The sequence below is a fragment of the Maylandia zebra genome, linkage group LG15 (genome assembly GCF_041146795.1).
Source record: "Maylandia zebra isolate NMK-2024a linkage group LG15, Mzebra_GT3a, whole genome shotgun sequence".
NCBI classification, from domain to species: domain Eukaryota; kingdom Metazoa; phylum Chordata; class Actinopteri; order Cichliformes; family Cichlidae; genus Maylandia; species Maylandia zebra.
This window is the reverse complement of record NC_135181.1, coordinates 24,484,698-24,506,427: the sequence shown is the minus strand read 5'-3', so window position 1 is coordinate 24,506,427 and position 21,730 is coordinate 24,484,698. Positions and strand designations below refer to the sequence as shown.

Genomic DNA, 21,730 nt, shown 5'->3' with positions numbered 1-21,730 from the left:
CAGATCAGCAGATTCTTGTTTGGATCTGTACCTGTGGCCTGTAGCATGAGATCAAACCTGTTTTGGTGTTTCCTCCTCGGTAACGAATGTAAGAAGGCGCGGCCATGGCGAGGCCTTTGTCCTTGTAAGCTTTCAGCTTGAACTCTGTCTTAGCGTTGTCGCTGTACTGCACAAATGACACCTGGGTGGAAAATAATGAGAAAATTAGGGACTTATCATCCTTTCTGTCACATCAACCCTCCTTCACTGCATCCATGAACTTCCTCGGTGGTGTTCCACATTAAACTTCCTGTGTCCAGTACATCCATTATCCCCTCTCTGCAAATGTCCAAATATCTCAGCTCCGTCTCTTTGACTTGCTGGTTCAATAAAGTTTAACAGGCACATTTTGGAGACAAACTCAAGATTAAGCCTCTTCTGTGAGAATGTTTTTTACTGGTGGGAGAAACCAAAGCTCCAGAACAAGACACCCTACCAGGGTTTGAACTCAGGACCTTCTTCCTGTGAAGCAACTGTGTAACCCTCTGAGCTACTATTGCTCCTTTTAACAATATGAGCTGTGATATTTTCTTGTTACTCAACATTTCTCAATACAGTAGTAGTCTTATACATATTTGCAAAAATGTCATGTAGGAAAATAATCAAATTGATTTGCAGGAGTTTGTTTTCTTGTTTAGGTTTGATTAAAAGTCTAAATGTATAGCCTTGGTCAGCACAGCAGTACCATCGCTCACAGTAAGAAGGTCTTGGGTTCAAATCCAGCAGATGTCCTTCCCATGCCTGTGTGGGTTCTCTTCGGGTACTCCACAGTCCACGAACATGAATGTTAGGTTAACATGTGATTCTAAATTGATAGCAGGTGTGAACGTGATTGTGAATAGTTGTGTGTCTCTGTGTTGACCCTGTGACAGTCTCCTAATCTGTCCAGGGTGTACGCTCGGCCTCTCACCCTTTGACAGCTGGGGTAGGCTCTGGCTCCAGATAAGCATAGATGGATGGATGGGTGGAATCTATGGCATCTATGGCAACTATACATCACTGCACAATCTACAGCATGGGTGGGGAACTCCAGGCCTCACGGGCCGAGTCCTGCAGGTTTAAGATATCACCCTGGGTCAACACACCTAAATTAAATGACTAGTTCATTACCAAGTCCCTGGAGAACTTCAAGGCATGTTGAGGAGGTAACATAGCCATTTGAATCAGCTGTGTTGGATCAAGGACACATCTAAAACCTGCAGGACACCGGCCCTTGAGGCCTGGAGATTCCCCCACCCCTGATCTACAGCATAGCCCAGTGTGCACTTTCCCCCAAAAAGTGGTCAAAGTGCAAAGACTGAGTTTGGTCTGACTGGGAGTGACATGAATTATAAACTTCATGGACTGAAACTGTGCATCTAGCTTGCTCACAGTGCTAAAGCAATGAGAAGTATTGGTCCAATGTCGATGTGTCATTTGTGTCGACTTGATTTTGAAGTCTTTCCTGTCTCACTAAAAGTAACTGTTCAACACTTATGAGCTACAAGATCGACCCGATCAGCCGACTTTCACTCGTGATGGGAGAGCAATGCAGACACTTCAGCGCACAGCATTACGCAGCACAGCAACGGGGGAATAAGGACTTTCAAACAAGCTTAAGATGGCCTTTATGTATAAAAACACGGAATAACTTGAAGGGGACTCAGAGAACACATCCAGTTAAGGGGTTCATTTTGAAATTCCTACAGAAAGCTGTCTGTATCCAGAATTTAACGGGCTCCTCCTGTTTCACTTCCCCACAAACTTTTATAAAATCTCATTTTTGCATAATCTTTTTGACAGACAAAGAAATGACTCAAGAAATTAAAAAGTAAATGGGCCAGTGAGGGAAAAAACTGGCCCTCCAACAAAATTATTTGGCCACCAGACATTGGCTCGAGTTTGACTTTGTTGTTCAGATAAGAACTTACACATGCTTTTTTCCCCCTCCCACAAATGCATCGCAGACAGACATTTGGCTACAGCATCATTATACAACACAGAACATACATGTTTCTAATATCCGCTTGCTTCTCTAAAGAAAATATGCACATGCACTGCTGTCTCCCCTCGCACAGTCATACACTGACCAATTCAATACATCTACCAGTATTTAAATCAGTGGAGCAGCTTACAAATCAGTCTTCTCTCATAACCATCTTTTATGGATTAAGAAACTAGTATTTTTGGTAAGAGAATGAAAATCCGCTTTATTGTGCAGCAAACAAAATGTTTTCTCATCCAGATGGGCCAAGTAGTCTTTGAGGACTGTCAGAAGAAACTGCCTTAAGGGATGTCAAACAAGCTAATAATATAAACCTAATGGATTTACTTATTTAGTGAAACAGATGCTTGGCTCTGTGGCTAAAATATAATACAAATAGAAGCAAAATAATCCCAACGAATACTATCTTAGACTCAAGGATTGTTCATTTTATCCTGATTGGGGATATGAGCCATTATAGCATCCCGGGATGATTTTAAAGAAGACGAGGTTTGTGTCAGTGTGAAATAATTAAGACAGCCACAGAGGTTTTGGACCACATCGGGCTTTTAATCATATTTTTATACGATGCTGTCACACTTGTCAGCATGAATGTACCTTTAAATCCAGAGCTCCCGCTCTCTGGAACAGGCTTATATATAATCACCGATTCTTTAAATGCCTGCAAAACTCGGTCAGAAAAAATTCTGCATCGCCAAGAAAGCTTTTATAGCCTTTATTTCATTTGCATCTCCCTCCTTCTTGTTTTGTCTTGTTGTCGGCTGTTAGTGATTACACTTGATTGAATTCTCGTATTAGGGCGGATGTTTTATAAGACCCCTGGCCTCCTGTTGAGGTGAAGTTCTTTTATCATGAGGTTTCCATTGTGAAAATAAAAACAAAACCACCACTGGATGATGCTGGGGTACGGAAGTGTAATGCATTCACTCGAGAGAAAAAAAAGGTTTCTGAATTAATGAGACATGCAGAGCTCAGCTTCATTCACGGCATTGCCTCCCCCAGCTCAGTTTAAGCCATTTTTATTTGGGTCTGGGTTTCAAGCACTGTCACATACTTGCTTGTTCAGCTGCTACTCAGTGCAGATGAGAACTTCTGGCAGGATTTTGGGGGATTTCATTAATTCAGACAAACAGAAAAGGTGAAATTTTATTGAATGAATTATTTTCTTATTATTTAATTATTTTCTTGGAATCTGATCAGAAAAATAAGCAGATTTCTTTTGTATTTTATGAAAAGTTTTTGAGTGTCTCCTCTAAATGATCTTAACTTAAAGACTTTTTAGCATCACCATCTCCATGAGACATGCTAATTTACATGTAGCTAAGACACCTTCATGCACTGCTAGTTAGATGCTAACTGCATTTCATTGGCTTGGTACGTGTTCTCTGTGTTCTCTGGTTCTAAGAGTATTTAAAAGTAGAATAGGAGGCAGAGCCTTTAGCTTTCAGGCCCCTCTTCTGTTGAACCAGCTCCCAGTTTGGATTCAGGAGACAGACACTATCTCTACTTTTATAATTAGGCTTCAAACTTTCCTTTTTGCAAAAGCATATAGTTAGGGCTGGATCACGTGACTCTGAATCCTCCCTTAGCCATGCTGCTATAAGCTCAGACTGCGGGGAGGACTTCCTGTGACACACTGAGCGTTTCTTTTTTACTCCTCGTCTCTCTATTTTCTCCTTTTCTGCCTTTTCACCCCTCAACTGTCAACCGCTCGGAGTAGATGGCTGCTCTGACTACTGCAAATGGTGCAGTAGTGGTTGATGTGAGGGAGCTACCTGAGTGGAGGTGCAGTAGGTAGAACATGTTATAGCCTGCGCTGGCCTTGCATGGCCCATTTGACTTCACAAAGATTTTGCACTTTTTATTGCAGGGTCTCACTATATAAATCACTGTGAGGTAACTGTTGTATAAATAACACAGAACTGCACCGGGTGCACTACTCCTCCTTGTCAGAGGGAATAACTGTCAGTGTTTTCAGCACAAACCTGCATCCCTGAGGGTCCGATGACATCAAAAGCGGCAATCATGTCGGAGACAAAGTGCACCACCTTGGTGAAGCTCTCCTCGCCGATACTCCACGAGCCGTCGATGAGGAACACCACATCTGCTTTGGCGCCTTTGCAGACTGAGGCAAAAAAAAAAAAAAAAAGAGTCAATGAGTCCACAGGCCAGTTGTTGCATCATAACATGGCATAATTAGCAAGCTGGAGCACATTAAAAAAGTCAGCTGATAGTGTGCAACAAAACAAAACGCCTGAGACAAATGCCGTGATAGAAACGTTCGCGATAATTATGGGTCCCACCGATAAAAAAAACAAACAAACTGGCAAAATAAAACCGGGAACATTTGGTCTGCATAAGGACCAAGCTCTCCCTAATGCGTTCCTCTCACATGAAAACGAATTGGGCGAAAAGTTTTAAAGAATCTTGGCCTCATGTGATGCACCCCTCTTTATCTTCTCCGCCTGCTCTGAGCTCTATAAACAACTTTCACACAGCACCAAAGGACACAAACAAATTCTCTGGACTGCACTCGCTTTCTTTTTCAACACCTGAGCTGTTGGTTCTTAACGGGCGCGCTCCCCCGCGGGGCCCACATGTGGTGGCCATTAATCCACCGCTAGTCCGAGTTGGATCCAGGAGGACTCTGCGTTCACAAAGTCACCGTCAAGGATTTTCCAAACACGGCCGAGCTTGAATGAAAGGACTTGATCCGTTCAGTCCTGGGAGAGTTTCTTGGGGAAATATTGGGAGATGATTCACATAGAATTGGCCCAGTGAGAAGCCGACAGATGGAAACCTTATTAACCCAAGCTAAACTCTGATTTTGTAACTTTTGCTGTCAAAATTCATTATTATTTGTATTTTTTATATTGTTTTATTAGGAAAAAAAGGCAAAGACTCTGGAGACAGATTCCAAAATGCACCTTTAGTCTCCAAACATCTGAGATTGCAAAGCAGCGCGCAGGCCTAATGAAACAGCAGAGTCAGCAGAAGCAGTGAGACTGGGGGAAAACAGGATTTACTAGAAATGTTTGACATGTAAAGCAACAGTTAACAGCTGCTGGTGTTTGCTAAGACAGTCACTGAAAAAAAGCTGCTTCTTCTGAGCATGCCCAGTTGAGAGGAGACCCAAAAACAGGCTGGAGAGACATCCCATCTACCTGGAACACCAAGCAGCTAAAAGGGTGTGCTGAAACTGAAGTTCCACTAATGGCCACTTGAGGTAGACTACAAAAGTCCTTAGAGAAAAGGAGAAAAAAAACACGTACACAACCTGAAAAATTTCGACCTCTATGATGTCTGTATGCAGGGTGAGTTTTTATAAAGATTATAAAGAATCAGCATTAAATTAAAGATTAAAGAACTTTAACCGTTGGGTCACAAATGTTTACCAATGAGAAAGAAATCACGGTGGTAGCCACAATGTGAAAATTGAACCTTCAAACAAGTCGTTGGCCACATATTGTGGGCTGCAATATGTCTCATCAACCAAAACACAAGAATGCATTTCAGATTCAACTCGCCTTCAGTTGGATTATGGATTATGGATGTCATTAGAGGCTTACCTGCCCATCCAGGGGGGATGGTGGGTGGAGCTGTTGGAGTAGGCGGGGTTGTTGGGTCTGGAGTTGGCTCCTGCACTGTGAGAGACAAAACAAAACAAAACAAAACAAAAAACACAAAAAAAAAAAAATGTTATCAACATATTTGTAATAAATACAGAATCGGTGTAAACACGGCGCGTGATGAAGTCATTGTTTTGGAGCCGCACTGCGAGATGATGCAATTCGCAGTTGGAATCGTGCTTCATGTCTCAGACACCATGACTGCACTGTGAGTGGGCGTGTCGGAGCCACGCAGCTGTTACTACGATCGTGTTCTCTTTGGAAAGGTGGGCTGATCCACTTGGGACGTGTTTTTATGTGTTTTTCCGTCAGTGATGCAGATGCTGTTGGTTTGTACTAAGAATACATGAAGGACAGATTAATGCGAGTTTAAACTCATTTTTATTTATATTCCCTTCAACATAAGATGACATCTTAAACAGGCTGGATTACTTTGAAAACCTTTGAGCTGTCTGCCTGGCACAAAGGATTTTTCCAGCCAATCATGTAACGACTGCCACATGCAGCACTGCATGCAGTACTTTACATTCTTCTTTACATTCAGTGTTTATATTTGTTAAATATTTTTGTTGCATTTTATAAATAAGTTAAAACATCAATATAAAAAACTTGAGACAGCTGAAGTGGACAATGTCACTCGCAGGACATTTGGACCACAAAGTATTTTATCACTATTTAAAGAACTGATGAAATTATATTTCCAGATCAAAAACCCTGATGCTTTAATTTAATTATTAAAGTGCAGGAAGTTATTCTTGTTTGTCGCGCTGCTCAGATTGACCCAAATTCAGGATGCGGTCTCATTCAATGAAAGAAAGGCAATTTTAAAAATGACCTCAAGGCTTCAGATGTTCTGCCTGATTAAACTACACCTGTTTTCCGGCCCGAGACCACGCTGTCTTGAAGTTTATATATTTTGACTTTAAATTTGACTCATTATCTCCAGTACACTGTTGTTCTCTTCTTTATGTTTGTTTCATGTATTGTGTGTATGTGTGTGTTTGTGAGTGTGTATTCATATCTTTGTGGGGACCAATATCCTGGTCCCCACAAGTTTCAAGGCATTTTTGAGACTCAAAATGTGGATTTAGTGATAGGGTTACAATTCGGTTGTAGTTAGGTTTAGGCATTCATTTTTCATGGCCAGGGTAAGGGGCTAGGGAAAGCATTATGTCAAGTAGATGTCCCCACAAGGTATAAATACCCGACCTCTCTTTTAATAGTTGTGCTCCTGCCACTGGTTTGATTCTCTGATTAAAATACTGCACTTCACGTTTTCACAGCAGTGAACCAGACCGGTCACATTTCAAACACACTCTAGTTTTTGTGCATTTATTAAGGGCAGAATTCTCTCGATTTTCTAGAGTTTTCCTCCTCACTGCAGAACTTTCTTAGTACTTACAGGTCCTCGCTTTGGTGCTGACTCCTGGGCCTTCCAGATTTGGCGTCTGAACGAAGACAGTTGCGGTGTACAGAGCATCAGGAGAGAGTCCGTCGAAGCAGTACTGAGGCAGGCCGGCGGGAATGGTGATTTCATGCTGTCCTTTACTGGATGCTACAGAGGAATCAAAAACACATGTAAACACATCACAGTACAGTGGAGTGGTCTTAAATTAAATGATGGACTTTTCTGAATGTGCTCAAAAGTTTCATCGAGGTTTAATAAGGTTCGACCTCCCGATCGGCTCATTTAGAGTTTATTTCCAGGTGCTGTGGGCTCAGTGTGATTGGTTCCTGTCAGAGGGAAACACTGACTCATGTTCTTCAGTCACGAGTTTTTTCGAGATGGCTGAATCGTCATGCCCTTGTAAAACACACCAGTGACTTTTACACAGTTTGGACCCTGAATCATGTTGAAATTTTCCTGTGAAGAAAACTAAGATTTTTACTCACTTCATACATCTCCTGAGTATGACAGCATTAATAATTATTACTAATGAGTCAAAGATTACTTCCCCAGGTGCTTATGTTTCTGGCTTGTAAATTAACACCAAAGCCTGCTGGCTTGTGACGCTGGCACTCTCTGTGTCCGTTTCAGCCTCATGAGGGACAAAGGAGGTTTATTCTGCAGCATTTTCATGGCTCTAGTTCCATTTTAAACCATCTGTGTTTGTATTTGAAATCAATTCCATGTTAAAGGCAGTCTCGTCCAATCACTTCACCAACACTTACAAATTAATATCCCTGTACATTTTAGTATACATGTTGGGTAGTCTACCACTTCTAATATTGCACCTCTTGCCCACTGACAGCTGGGATGGGCTCCAGCTAAGACCTTAAGACAGTGGGTGAGCCTCAGAGGACTGCAGAAAGTTTCCAAAAGAGGAAAGGTTTCTTTGAGCACGTCTTAAACTACCTGAAAGCCCTTGCAGGATTTGTGACCTCATAGTCACTGACCAACCACACTTCATGACTGTTGTCTGTAGTTTAGTGGACTTTTTGTTGCTAAACGAAGAAAATAAAGATTACTTTACACACAGAGCACCCTGACCCTTCCAGTGAAATGTTTATCTCTCTGCTTGTCTCGGCTGCTGATAAATTGATAATAAGATTTCTTATTTACTCTGAGCGCTTCTGCGAGAGCAAACAAACAAATCGTGTTTATCGCACGGGCGTTTTGCTGTCCCAAATGCACTTCAAGTAAGTCGGATTCAACGCTCCCCGCAGCTCCGCTGCTGCAGATATCTTCAGAATATGCCCAGTAACATCAACAAGTTGTGATCGATCATGTAAATTAATTTGTGCAAACACGCACACCTCTCAGAGAGATCGACTCCAGAACGGTGGCCCTCTTTCATCGGGAGCAAAGATGCACTCAGGTCCGAGCTGAGAGTGCGTTGGCAAAATAAAAGCCCTCAGACTATTCAGCAGGATATCAGATAGCCTAGAGTCTGAACCACATGTTCCTCTTCTTACCACGGATGTTAAAACATGGAGGCAGAAGACCCGTGCTCACCGTTTTTCCACCCCCTCATCTCACCGCTGGCTCCGACCGCTGTTTGCATTTCCACTTGAGAACAAACAGTTGACTGATTTGTTGACTTGAGCGTCTGCTGCGTCTCACTGGGACGGCTCCTATGGTAGCGGTTAACCACCATCTGCCTCACGCTAACAGACCCGTGTTTGTTCTGGCAGCCCGAACGCCTAATGCATAACGCATAACGATATTTAAACATGGATACTTTATCTCCACGTGCGAGTATGAACCAGATGGACCTCGGACACTCCAAAGTCATTGAAAAGGATGTAATCTTTGCAAACAGAGATGGAGTTAAAGCTTGGTGGTCGGGCGCCTTCAGTCTCGGCCAAAACTTGCATCTTTTTTGATCAATAACCGAAAATAGGCCTGAACTTAAACAGCCTCAGGGAGGAAATTACAAGAAAATGTTTGAGTCAAAACAGTCTCTGCAGCATCTGCAGAGATGATCTCATCTGCAGATATGTTTTCAGACATCTGATGGGAGTCTTATTGCACACTTTACCACATGCATCAATTTAAATATGTCACTCTGAATCAGGATCACTGGCAGATAGAGCCACAGCACAAGATTAATGCATCTGCAGAGAAATGAAATATCAGAAACTTCTGATGAAAATCACTGCAGGTTCTCTTCCGTGATCTATCCGAGGACATGTTACACAACCATGTGGTTTTGGATCATTTAGAGACTTACATAGAAAAGGTCTAAGTGCTATTATTATTACATTACTATTATTACACACAAAAGCTGATTATGATATTTAAAAAGTGATGTGAGGTGACTTACGGTCCGCTGGGTTGAGTTTAATGCGGTAAGACGTGGCCGCTCTGTGTGGCGTCCACTTGATGCAGAACTTGTCGTGGCCGATGGCGTAGGTCTCAATGTTGGTTACGTTCAGGTAGACTGAAAAAAAAAATCAGAGTTTAAGCACAGTGGAGGTTTATGCTGTTCATATGTCGGACGATTCATGTTTTTTTAAGCTCTTTTAACAACTGATGAAAAATAGAGATTCTCTATGAGACAGGAACTGTTTAGCTAAACAAAACAAAACAAAAACAAACAAACAAAAAAAAGAGTACATCTGATAATCTGTTAGTTGCACTGCCTGATGGAACCAGGTGAGTAACTTTAGGTAGCGAGAAACTTGACTGGTATTTCACTTCATGAGCCCATTTCTTTTCAGGGCTCCTGGTGTAGCTGTTTTGTTCCACACCTGAGAGTAATTACTGTCCAAACAAATCGTGCCAACTTGAAAAAAACTAACAAACACCTGAGGCCAATATAACCAGACAAAATAGTAAACAGGTGTGAACATGCCTTTAAGTCCAAATCTCAGTCAGCCAGAAACAAATCTGAGCAACTGAAAAGACATCAGATAAATCCTGGGATTCTCTCTGGTCCTAAGTTAAAGTGTCAGAAGTGACTGGACGTGAAAAATCAGGAGGGGTTAACAAGAGGACGCCAAGGTCCAGTGAGTTTTTTAAGAAACAATTATGAGCGACATTTGAAATAAATCAGCAGTTTGTGCGTCTAATTACGCTTCCTGTACGTACGTGTCGTCCCCTGGCCAATGAGCGGCGCGCTCACGCCGCTGGTGTACTGTGCCAGCACTTTGACGTCGTAGGTGGTTCCAGGCTGCAGGTTGGTCAGAGTGTAAGAGCTCACGTCTCCAACGAAGAAGTCGATGGGCTGGTTCATGCCTGGAAACACAGAGCGGAGAATGAGAAGTGAGTGAGAAACTGAAGAGAAGTAAAAATCAGGTGACAGCTTTTAGGAACCAAGACATTATTCACAATGTGTGTGCAGAGAAACATGTTTGATTAACCGCAATGGTTTTGTTAAGGCTCACCTGCAGGGGTGTAGATCAGCCGGTATCCCTGGATGGGTGCAGTCACCGGGTCCCAGGCCACCCTGAAGCGCGTGTACCACTCGTCCGAGATCCGAAGGTTTCTGGGACTCAACATGCCGACTTTGACACAGAGGAGGCATCGAATTTTAGACATGGTAAGCATCAACACGCAGGGCTAAAACATGATGCTAATGTGCAAGTACCAAAAAATTGCAGTTCCTCTATTAGCCACTTAGACTGACTGCAAAAGTGACTCAGCCAGCTTAAACTCTCCAACTTTCCTGATGAGCCTTGAATCGCAAGTTTCAAGTCATATTTAATAAAACTTAAAGCTAATTTAGTAAATTATGGCCCCATAAAGTCAGAAAGGAGGTTTATTGTTTGGGTAGAGAGGGGAGAGCAGCAGGAGAATTTCTGGCTTTTTAAACTAAATCCACTGCAGCTTCATGTGCAACAAAACAGAAACAGAAGCACTAGTGAACTTCTAATTTGTAGTTTGCATTTGAATGACACAGAACTTTATTTTGGCTGTTTTTCTTTCCTTTAACTGAACCGTAAATATCAGCCGTCCACACACCGGGGAGCGTTTTACACCTACTGTGGCAAAATTTTCAGTGAGCTCAGAGTTTGGAAGCTGACACGCCGTCTTCTCGCTGCTGTTAAACGCTAGAACAACCCCCTAGCCTTTCATTAACTTGATACCTGTAGGTTGTTTAAACCACAGAGCATTGTTAAAAAAAAGGGGGACATTTTCTCAGTAATAATAAAAATCAGCCTCTTCCTTTCTGGCGGTCAGGAATGAGCCGCCTTAAGTCAGGTTATAAGATTCATCCTATGTAATAGAGGTGTTTAGATTTGGGTCTTAGTCTTGTTGAAGAAACCAGTTGGTGTGTGTCCAGAATTGGACGGATGCCTGAAAGAGCCTCACACACACATTCTCGTTTTGATATCTTAGTGAGGACATCCAATTGACATAATGCCTTCCCTAGCCGCTTAGCCTAACCCCAACCATCAAAAATGAATGCCTAACCCTCAGCCTAAACCTAACCATAAAATAAATGTAACCCTGACAATAAACCACATTTTGAGTCTCAAAAATTACTTTTGTCACTTTTGTCCTCACAAGTGACTGTTGGTCCCCACAGTAATGTTCCAATTTTTGGACCCCACAAAGATATCGAAACAGGTACACACATACATACATACACACACACACTCTGAGTGTCTGCTGTTTGTATAACTAAGCCTACTGCTCGCCGATCGAGTCCAAACTCTTCACACTAACACATGCAGACCCTGATAACTGACGCGCACTTAATGTATTTATTTTTTCTGTTACTCCTCTAACTCACTCCTAAGTGCTACTGCGGTCGCTGCGTTTAAGCTCCTGGGTTCAATGCCTCAAAGCTGAACCACCACAAAAGTTGCTGAGGTGCTGGATTACATCCTAAATGTACTAGAATTGTTTGTAGCACGATGCTGGTGGAGCGGATTGTGAGGTTTACCTTCCACAGACGGTCAATATCAAAATCAAAAGTAGGAAATATAAAAGGGGGATTTTTTTTTTTTGCTATTTTCTGATAGATGGTTAATAGACTTAATCAAACAAGATTTATTTCAGGTTTGAATACAAGTAACGACAGAAAGTTAAAAAATTTATATCTAAGGAGAACTCTGTAAGACCAAAGATGGAAGCTGTCCACTCTCTGCCCGCAAAGAGCCAATCAGGGGCCGCCACAGAAAACATCTGAGCTAATCACTTCATTTCCACACAGTAGACAAGCAGCAGGTATATCTACTTGTTACTGTAGAAGTGATACAGGTAGTTACATCTGCTCTGTTAATGAAACAGCCATGTTGTAGGGCTTCAGCATGTGTAGCAGACATACAGAATAACCTGCAGGAAAAAGATTTAAAAACTTTATTTTGGGTAAAACAAAAACTAAATATCGAGCTTTCTGTTTAAATCAAACTTGACTGTTGATTCTACACGTGGAGTTTTTACATACTGCTGGCTATTGCAGTTAAAGTCATGGATCTCTACTTTTTAATTTCTAATTGTGGCGATCGTGGCTCGAGAGTTGGGAGTTCGCCTTGCAATCGGAAGGTTGCCGGTTCGAGCCCCGGCTTGGACAGTCTCGGTCGTTGTGTCCTTGGGCAAGACACTTCACCCGTTGCCTACTGGTGGTGGTCAGAGGGCCCGGTGGCGCCAGTGTCCGACAGCCTCGCCTCTGTCAGTGCGCCCCAGGGTGGCTGTGGCTACATTGTAGCTTGCCATCACCAGTGTGTGAATGTGTGTGTGGATGACAGGTTGTGTAAAGCGCTTTGGGGTCCTTAGGGACTAGAAAAGCGCTATACAAATACAGGCCATTTACCATTTTAATTTAGTTGGAAGCCTTTAAATAACTTGAAAGATGGCTGCTGAGGGGTAAAATTTGCCTTCTAGGAGTTTGAGAAAGCCTGTTGTTTACTACAATCGGCCCAGCTATGACGCCAAATGTGCAGAAACCCTGTGACAGCTGCAAGGGATTGTGTAATATCACAAGAAAACCAACATTTCTGAAAAGCTGCCTTTGCTAGAAAACTAGAGGTCAAAGAGGTTTTTATTACTTGTACGTCCGTTCCCGTTGAGGGATCCTCCAGGCCCCTCGGCGTAGATGGCCTCCACAGTGATGTTGTATGGGGTGTCTGGGAGCAGATTCTGAAGCATGGCATTGTTTCTGTTTCCTAAAACCAGAGTCTGAAGATCCAAACGGCACAGAGCCAGAGATTTTCAGTAGCCGAAGAAGAAAAAGCATAAATCAGTCAGGAAAGATTTGCATCCAGAGCGTCCTGAGTTGCTTTGCTATCTGCACATCTGCTGCACATGGTATGTGTAATTGGTGAGCGGAGCTGACCCAGTGCTCCCAGTCACAGGACAAGCTGCTACACCTGCTTTCCACAGAGTTCCTTCCACACATGTCTGTGCATGTATGATTTTGGAGATTTCTGCTTCCTTTTTCTCTCTTATTCAGTTTTTGGGGAGTTTTCCTGTTTTCTAAATCAAAGATCTAAGAATAAAGGGTGTCATGCTATATACAGAGAGAGACTATAAACTGTGAAGTGAAGATGCCTCAAACCACACATCCTCCTTGCAATGAAGTCAAATTCTCGATTATTTTGCTTCCTATTTTTTATAGATTTTTATTTATTTATTTTTTTGCTATCTTAACCAGTTTACTGAAGTGCACTGATTAAGGCCATAACCCCATCAGAAAGTTTTCAAGTGACAAGAAGAGTCCTTTTACCAGGGTGGACTTCTTTTTGCAACCAAAGGAATCACCCCCTGCTGGCCAATATAAAGAATGCAAGCTGAAACAACTTCCTACTGCTATGCCCTTATATCTTTTATATACAGTCCATGTTCAGTGGTGAGTTTTGCTCCCTGTTTAAATAAAAGTAAAATAATAGAAAACCATTTGGATTCATCTGGAATTTGAATCAAGGACCCAAATATTAGTTTAAATGAGAAACGGTCATTAAAATCAATTAATCAAAGTTAAATTTGGGTAAAATTTTATTCCAAATTTTAGTGCGAATAAATTTGGTTTGTGCAGTAAGATAAAGAGAAGAGCCTGAAAAATACAAAAACTGTTGGTGGTGCACAATTTTACATTTTAGGCTTTAATATTTTAGAAGACTACTTCTCTAATAAACAGGAAATAACTTCTTCAGCCTTGTGAGGCAGAAAATTGCTTCTCAGTGGGATTATAGAAACTGTGTACCAACGCGAACCTTCCACATTATTTACAGATGCTAAATTGATCACTTTGCATCGGTATAAATAATAGTCGTGAGCTCTTTGGTCAGTCCCAATCTGGAGAGCTCCTTTCATCGGCGTCCCTCTGCTGCAGTTAGCTGACTCACTCTGAGCAAGTGTTAGACTAACGAGCAGAAGGGAAGCACAGCTGGGCCGTCTCCGCTCTCCACCATCGTTCCAACTTATTATTCAGAACTATTAATAACGCTATTATGCCCCAAATTATACAGTTTGTTTAACTGAGCCTGTAATTAGTCTCCCTAATCTGTGATTTATATCCTGAATGAGGCGAGGGAATCCTGAGATGTGACTTCACCGCATAGTCCGAGGGGGACGTCACAGCGAGCTGTGAATGGCGAGGGTTTGCGGCCAGTTTATCCAAAACAAAACACATCACCACCTGAGATTAATCCCTCTTTATGGGTTAAAGAGAGAGTAAGAAATACACTTGAGGTTAGTGGGTCTGATGCATTTCCTCCGAAATGACTTCACCAAAATGTCTCAGCCTCTGAGGTCGTTTTTAAAAATTTTATCATCAGTGTGCGTAGTTTAGTTTCTGCAAGGGTAAGACCAGCTTTCCTTCAGACAATACAGGCAGGTAATCAGAGTGCGAAGGAAAGTATGTTTACCCCCAAACAGGCCACTAAACCATTTTGGAAATGTGACCATCACTAATGCCTGATTTTAAATTTGTACTGACTGGCTCCTTCTCTGGGATGACTGCTCTACTTTAGCACTGTTACCAGTAACATGTTGATGTTATCTGAGATGATTTGATATTGTGGACGTCAATGAGCTTAAAGTTTCACTTACGGACTCTGTGATGGGGTCTCCAGTCATGGGTGCGTAGGAGATCTTGTACTGTCTTACGGGCCCTTCAGCGTGATCCCAGCCGATGGTCAAGGTGCTTGTGGTGGCGTCAAACACACGCATGTTCCTGGGACCAGCACGGGGTACTGCACCATATCAAACAGAAGCAGTGTAGGAGAATTTTTTTTAATGTATAAATAGAAATATATTTTTCTAATTCATGAATAAAAGATTATTTGATTTCTATAATGCTTTAAATCCTACTATAGCTACACTATATACATATACTCACTTAACCTCTATGACCACTTCTAGTTCTGAAGTTTTACTTTACTGCACCCAGAGTTGAATCCTCATTTACATATAATGGTGCCCACGAAGGCATTTAGTTATACTAGATTATTTCTCTTTAAGGGCCCCTCCCTGAAAGCCCACTTTTTTTTTCTGTTTTTTCAGAGTAAAGAAAGGAATAAATAAAATGACAAAGGGAAGAAAAAACATTTTAACTAAACTCGAGAATCAACACAATAACAGACCTGTGAAAAACTGAGTATGCCTCATGATTCAGTAGGGTTTTTTTTTACAGCAATAATGTAAAATATATTTTATCAGTACAGGCCCTTCCACACGAACTGGACCCATTAACATTGTTGAGGACTTCTGGCCCTCTTTTCTTTACAGCTTTGATTCACTTTATTGACTTTTGTGAGCATTTGTTTATGCACAGCGTTCTTTAAGGTCCCACCACAGCACTTTGATCAGGTTGAGGTCTGGATTCTGCCTGGGCCATTTCTTTTCTTTTTTCAGTCATTTGTTTCCATGCTTGTGATCATTGTGCAGTTTGGGTCGAGCATTAGCCCGACAGACTGGGGTGAATTTGCTGGGACATCCACCCCTGATAGGACTGTGGCATTGAGTTAACACACCTGAATGCTCCAGACCTGCCAAAACTTCAGCTTTTAAAGAGGTGCTCACACTTGCTGATGATCAATTATTCAAGTGCACTTAAATATCAGCATTTGACTTCTTATCCTCTATTATTCTATGGAGGTAGTGAGGGTGTACCTATGTTAGCTGGCTAATGCTAACACAGCTTCTGTAAAGTTGTCTGTTTCCTACCAAATTATATTAAATGCCATGGTTTGCTTTTAATATCTAAAAGACAAAGGAGACTAATAAACCTGAATGCATAGAATATCCCAGTTGCATGACTACTGAAATTAGAAAAACTAAATTTAAAGTTTTGCATATTAAACTTTGTCCATCTTTACTCTGCATCTCTAAGGTGCCAGTCATATCACTGACTTGTTTCCAGGTAATCCAATGAGCTATAAAATGTTCACGCAGCTGTTTCTTCTTAGTACCACCTACTTTTCCAGCCTTTTGTTTTTCCATCCCAACTTTTTTCAGATGTGTTGCTGCCATAAAAGTTCTAAATGAGCTAAAGATTTTTATGAAATTGTAAAATATCTCAATTTAAGCATCTGATATGTCTATTTTCTATTATGGTTAAAATATGGGCTTACGAGATTTAAAAAATTATCACATTCTGTCTTTTTGGGTTTTGTATAAAAGATATTAAATAATTAATTTTCCATACAAGGCTCATTTGTTCATTATAGTCGGAGTTTTACGATCATCACCAATGATATGATCCAATATTTGCTAAGAGGAGTGCAGTCAGCAACCCGAAATTTAAATATACTTGTACTTATTGTGTTTTGCATCACTGCATGCGACAGATGTAAACTATTGCGAGTAAGTTATGTGATTCTACACACCATCAGAATGTGACATTGTCATTGTGCTTACATGTTTTGCCATTGTCCTTCACCGCTGATCCCTCGCCGTCGGCGTACAGAGCGGTGACAGTGACGGAGTAGGGAGTATCCGGTATCAAGTTGTCCAGGAAGGCGTTGTTAATACTTCCTGAAACCAGGACCTTTTTGGAGAAGAAACGCGGGAGTCAAAATATATATTGATATAATCATCAAAGAGGGTCTGGCCTGCCTATTCAAATGAGCCTCTTCACGCATTACATACAGATCTGGCAGGAGTAATATACATAATGACCTCAGTGCTCATCTTGCATCAAGTGTTCGACAAGGTTTCTTCTGCCAAAAGGTTCCTCAAACACTAACAAAGGCTTGGAAGGTGAAATGCTAAACAAACCATCGGTCAGCGGGAGACGTGTTCTAACAACACGAGTGACTGCAGACTGTCACTGGGATTATCACATCATCTATGCTCAGCTCTTTAGCTGGTTTGTGGGCCATAAAAGTCTCTGCCGTTACATCATGGGAAATATATCTTCTGCTTGGACTCGAGTTCCCCCTCTTCTTGGGACTGGTTTGGTTGCAGCAAATGTTTTGGGCTGAAAGGTTTTGGCATGTTGGACAATGAAATAGGTTTCACAGCGATGATGTAGTGGCTAAGATCCCGCAACTGGAAGCACACACACACCTACACATGCACAACTGTTAGCCTGGGGTTAAAGCCCACCAGTAAACTCTAAAGTGAGGACAATGGATTGGACACGGCCCTTTTAAAACATTATAGTCATTTCCTGAAAGCAGTACTGCTCTCGAGGGCTGGGATGCACTTCATTGGCTGAAGTAAACCTGAATGATGAGGCCGAAGTATGCAGTTGTTCTGGGTAACTGATGGGCTTTTGAATGGGATGCATTCATTGTTTTAAGAAGTAGAGGCAAACTGAACAAGAGAGTGATATGGCATTTATAGATTTGTAAGTAATTCAAGACGAAGCCCATGAAAAGAAGTTTCCCAGGATGTCATTACTGATGCTTGAATTCTGATGTATGTATATAACTGCTAAAACCTAATAACAAAAACTTTTAAATGTTCTTTCACAATGCTAAGGTTGTTAATCCAGCTTTAAATTATTTTACTTTTATACAGGCAGAGATTATTACTGATCCAGAGATCATAACATGTCACTGAAACTGAGCTCCTTATAGAGATGACAGGGGGAACAGGATGGCAGGCAAAAAAAAAAGTCCCAAATAAAAACGTATCTCAACTTTCATGTAAGCAACTGTAGATATTGCCAGTGGGAGTGAATTATACCATTTATAAAATATGATGAGGGAGATAATTACAGTACAGGGTTATCTCCCAATCATCAGCTACAAAGTGATGACCAATAACATCCTAGAGCAGGGGTAGGGAACGTTAGTCCTCGAGAGCCGTGGTCCTGCAGGTGTCAGATCTCACCCTGGGTCACCACACCTGAATCAAATGAATAGTTCATCACCAGGCCTCTGGAGAACTTCAAGACATGTTGAGGAGCTAATTTAGCTATTTAAATCAGCTGTATTGGATCAAGGACACATCTAAAACCTGCAGGACACTGGCTCTCGAGGCCTGGAGTTCCCTACCCCTGTCCTAGAGGATGTCTAAGGAAGGCATCTAGTGCACTCTCATAGGCAGTCGTGATCCCATTAATTTCTACAAACAGATTTATTCATATGAATATGCAGAATCTGTAGTCAAGGAACACGATTTTTGGTACCAAAAGCTTTTTGGTTTCCAATTTTGATGTACTGATTAACCCGTATGTGCAAGCTTTGGTAGCATGAAGCTAAACATTCTGTCTGGAGGGATGGGATTTGCAGGAATGCAATTCAGAAGCATGAACATCATCTGATTCCACTTTATCAGGTTTTATTAGCTAGTCCTGTAATGGACTGGTGACCTGTCCAGAATGTACTCAAAGACAGCCAGGACAGACTCTAGCTACAACAGCAGGTTGGATGAGTGCTTACCAAATGGATGGATGATTTATTAGCATTTTTAAATGATGACCAGCAGACAGAAACTGAAATCTTGGCTTGGATACTTGCTGGCTAAACAGGGAGCTCTAAACAACCAGTTCCTCAAAGACCAAGTCAGCAAACTAGCCAATGGGTTCGCATACTGGGATCCCTAAAGGTAAATAGACGTGTTTCTTAGATTAATAGTGCTACAGCACATACCGATATTTTAAACAAACATTTGCTTCCAGTTAATTCCCAGTCAGGTGTAGGTGGCTGCTGTCATCCAGCACCTTCAAAATGAAGTGAGACCTTCTGTTATCACCTAACATCAGTGCTGGACCTTACTGATATTCTTCAATGTGAACAAACTGCAGCCATAGCACTGAAGTTTTGACCACAGCTTTAGATTTGTGCTTGGAGGACAAAAAAAAATCACATCTGGAAACAACATTAAAGCATGCACATACATTTGATCTTGTTTTTTTCCTTCTATAGAGCACTTGTTTAATGCAAACCACTGATGTTTAACCAGAATAAAATGTACTGTTAAAGAGCTTCTCTGCTTCTCAGTTCTAATAATAATACTGATAACATACTCACTTCAGCGCGTGAAATAACAAATCTGTGATGTAAAATTCGATAATTTAGACTGAATTAGTCAAAAAGAGTTGTGAATCTTTGTACTTCTGAACTCATCTTTGTGTCTTCTTTCTGTGGCCAAACCAACTTCCTCTCAGACCAAAACAAAATCAAAGTTAATTAAATGAAAGTACAACAACAGTGAAAATAGAAGGAAACAGAGACCACAGGGAATAATAAACTACACAACACTAACTTCACAGCATCTTCAAAGCTGATTCTAATCATCAAAACAGCCTTGTTAGATTACAGCCTTAAAGCCCCCAGGAACTCTGACCGTAGGAGCCGTTGGTGACGTCAGTCACAGATGCGTCCGGCATGCAGTGTTTCCAAACTTCAGTCATAGAGTTCAAACTTTTTGTGGGGAAATAAAGCTTCTTTTTTTCTCTCCCTGAGACCCAGACATTTGCACTGGTGCATTAAATCAGTGCTGATGGAGACGTATGAAAAGCCGACAAGTCATGATTTCCATATTTAAGAGCATTACCGTAATTACTGCTGTGCAGACATCTGCGCAACATCACCACTTGGTGAAACAAATAAGAACGAGCAAAAGAGACCACTTGTTGTTTCCATGAAACAGACCGGCCCAATGAAAGCAACACTCCCACTTTGATTTCACTTTTTTTTTAATCAGATGTAGAAAACACAGATAAAAATAACTTAACTACCAAAATGACTAAAAACAAATACAATAATTTTGGTTATTAAGTTCACATCCAATATACAGGAATAGTGTCCAGTTTAGAGAAAAGCCAGATGTATGGTGATGTGATGTGAAAGACATTTGTTTGTACGAGCAGAAGTTAAGTCTTGTTTAGGGATTTCCATTCATGTCCTAAATAAATAACATTGAGTACCAAGCTAAAAATAACAACAAGGTCAAGAACCAGCATTTATAGCCAAGTCAAGACTCTTAGGTCAAAAGACTTTCTGAAGAAAAATCCCTGAGTCAAAAACAACAAGGCCCAAGTAGAGACCCACAAGTCACAAGTAAAAGACCAAATCAGGGCCACTAAGATCCAACAACAAAACAAATCCAGAGCTAGGTCAGGAAAAAGGATAGAAAAGGAGGTCCCGAGTCAAGTCAACAAGTCTCAAACCAGAGCTGAGCCAAGACTTCCTAGATCTTAAGGTGGGAACTAAGTGCGTTCTCACACCTATGGCTCATTTACTCTGGTTTGAATCAGTTGATGAGTTTATAAACTTGTAGTTTTTCCATATGGTTTGGTTTCTTTTTCACACGGAGAAAAATCCAACTGAGTCTGAATGCATCACTACAACCCACGTGAGAAGTTCGGTCTGCTTATTGGCCAGATGTGTCTGGGGAGGAGCAACAAAAGCAAATACAGGAAGAAGGTGCTGTGTTGTGGACTAGTGGAGAATTTACGTTTTATTTCTTGACTAATTGCTAGCTGTACAGACCTCCGCGCATCTATATTTACCTCGCCACATTCAGAAGAAAAAACATATGTATCTACTGGAAGTTTTTTACCTCAAACGTGGAACGTACACCTGGTAGTTTGTTTGGATTCAGGTCACGTTGAAACCATAAACTTACAGCTCTGGAGTTCATTTGGACCTGCGCTGAGACCCTTTGGAGGTTGTGGTCTTGGTTGTTTTGGACCACACCCAAGTGTGATTACCGTGTTCATATCTGCACAAATGAACCACACCAAGGGGGAAAACTAATCGAGTTTGACTAAACACTGCAGGTGTGCAAACAAAGAAAGTCGAGTAAGAACAGCAAAAATACAATAATACAAAAGTCGGATCAAGAATTCCCAAGTCCTTAGTTGACATCTAACACAAAGATATGCCAGCCAAAGTAAGATCAGCAAGTCAAATGTCAAGAATGGCATTTTCCAGAAGAAGAAAGCCAAAGTGAAGTCAGAGACTTTGGGTTTGGTGTCAACAAGCTATCAAATAAAACGGCATGTTCAGAAATCAGACAAAAATCTTGAGAATATAGCTGATTTTCCAATGATGGAAAATGCAAAACACAAAATGATTGGATTATTACTTTATACATGTATACTTTATACACTTTATACTTATACATCAAGAGAAAGAGCAAGAGAAAGTGCAAACCCACGTTGGTAAAGCCGAGTCTTTTTGTGACTGTGTCGTGTGCATACCTCTGCTAAAGTATAAATATACGCTGGATTTATAAAGCTTAATTTGCTTTTATGTATTACATTTCCTTAAATTTTGGTTTTGGACT

General features: G+C 41.3%; 1 protein-coding gene and 1 long non-coding RNA gene across 6 annotated transcripts in view; one reads left to right on the top strand and one right to left on the bottom strand.

Moving 5' to 3' along the window:
• col12a1b (collagen, type XII, alpha 1b) overlaps positions 1-21,730 on the bottom strand; it is a 149,264-nt gene that overhangs the window by 36,137 nt on the left and 91,397 nt on the right. For all 4 annotated transcript variants that reach the window (XM_024799003.2, XM_024799001.2, XM_076874176.1 and 1 more), the window contains 10 exons: positions 16,904-17,033; positions 15,095-15,237; positions 13,093-13,222; positions 10,483-10,602; positions 10,187-10,333; positions 9,420-9,536; positions 7,055-7,207; positions 5,593-5,667; positions 4,009-4,148; positions 58-181 (listed from right to left, as the gene is read on the bottom strand). In XM_024799003.2, the coding sequence (XP_024654771.2) occupies positions 58-181; positions 4,009-4,148; positions 5,593-5,667; positions 7,055-7,207; positions 9,420-9,536; positions 10,187-10,333; positions 10,483-10,602; positions 13,093-13,222; positions 15,095-15,237; positions 16,904-17,033 (1,279 nt within the window). The remainder of the gene's footprint in view (positions 1-57; positions 182-4,008; positions 4,149-5,592; positions 5,668-7,054; positions 7,208-9,419; positions 9,537-10,186; positions 10,334-10,482; positions 10,603-13,092; positions 13,223-15,094; positions 15,238-16,903; positions 17,034-21,730) is intronic.
• LOC111500610 (uncharacterized) lies at positions 10,222-15,101 on the top strand. Of its 2 annotated transcripts, none has more exons than XR_002721174.3 (3): positions 10,222-10,360; positions 10,477-10,637; positions 13,220-15,101. It is a non-coding gene; the product is annotated as an uncharacterized LOC111500610 (long non-coding RNA). The 2 variants fall into 2 exon arrangements; XR_002721175.3 differs by having other exon boundaries at positions 10,257-10,393.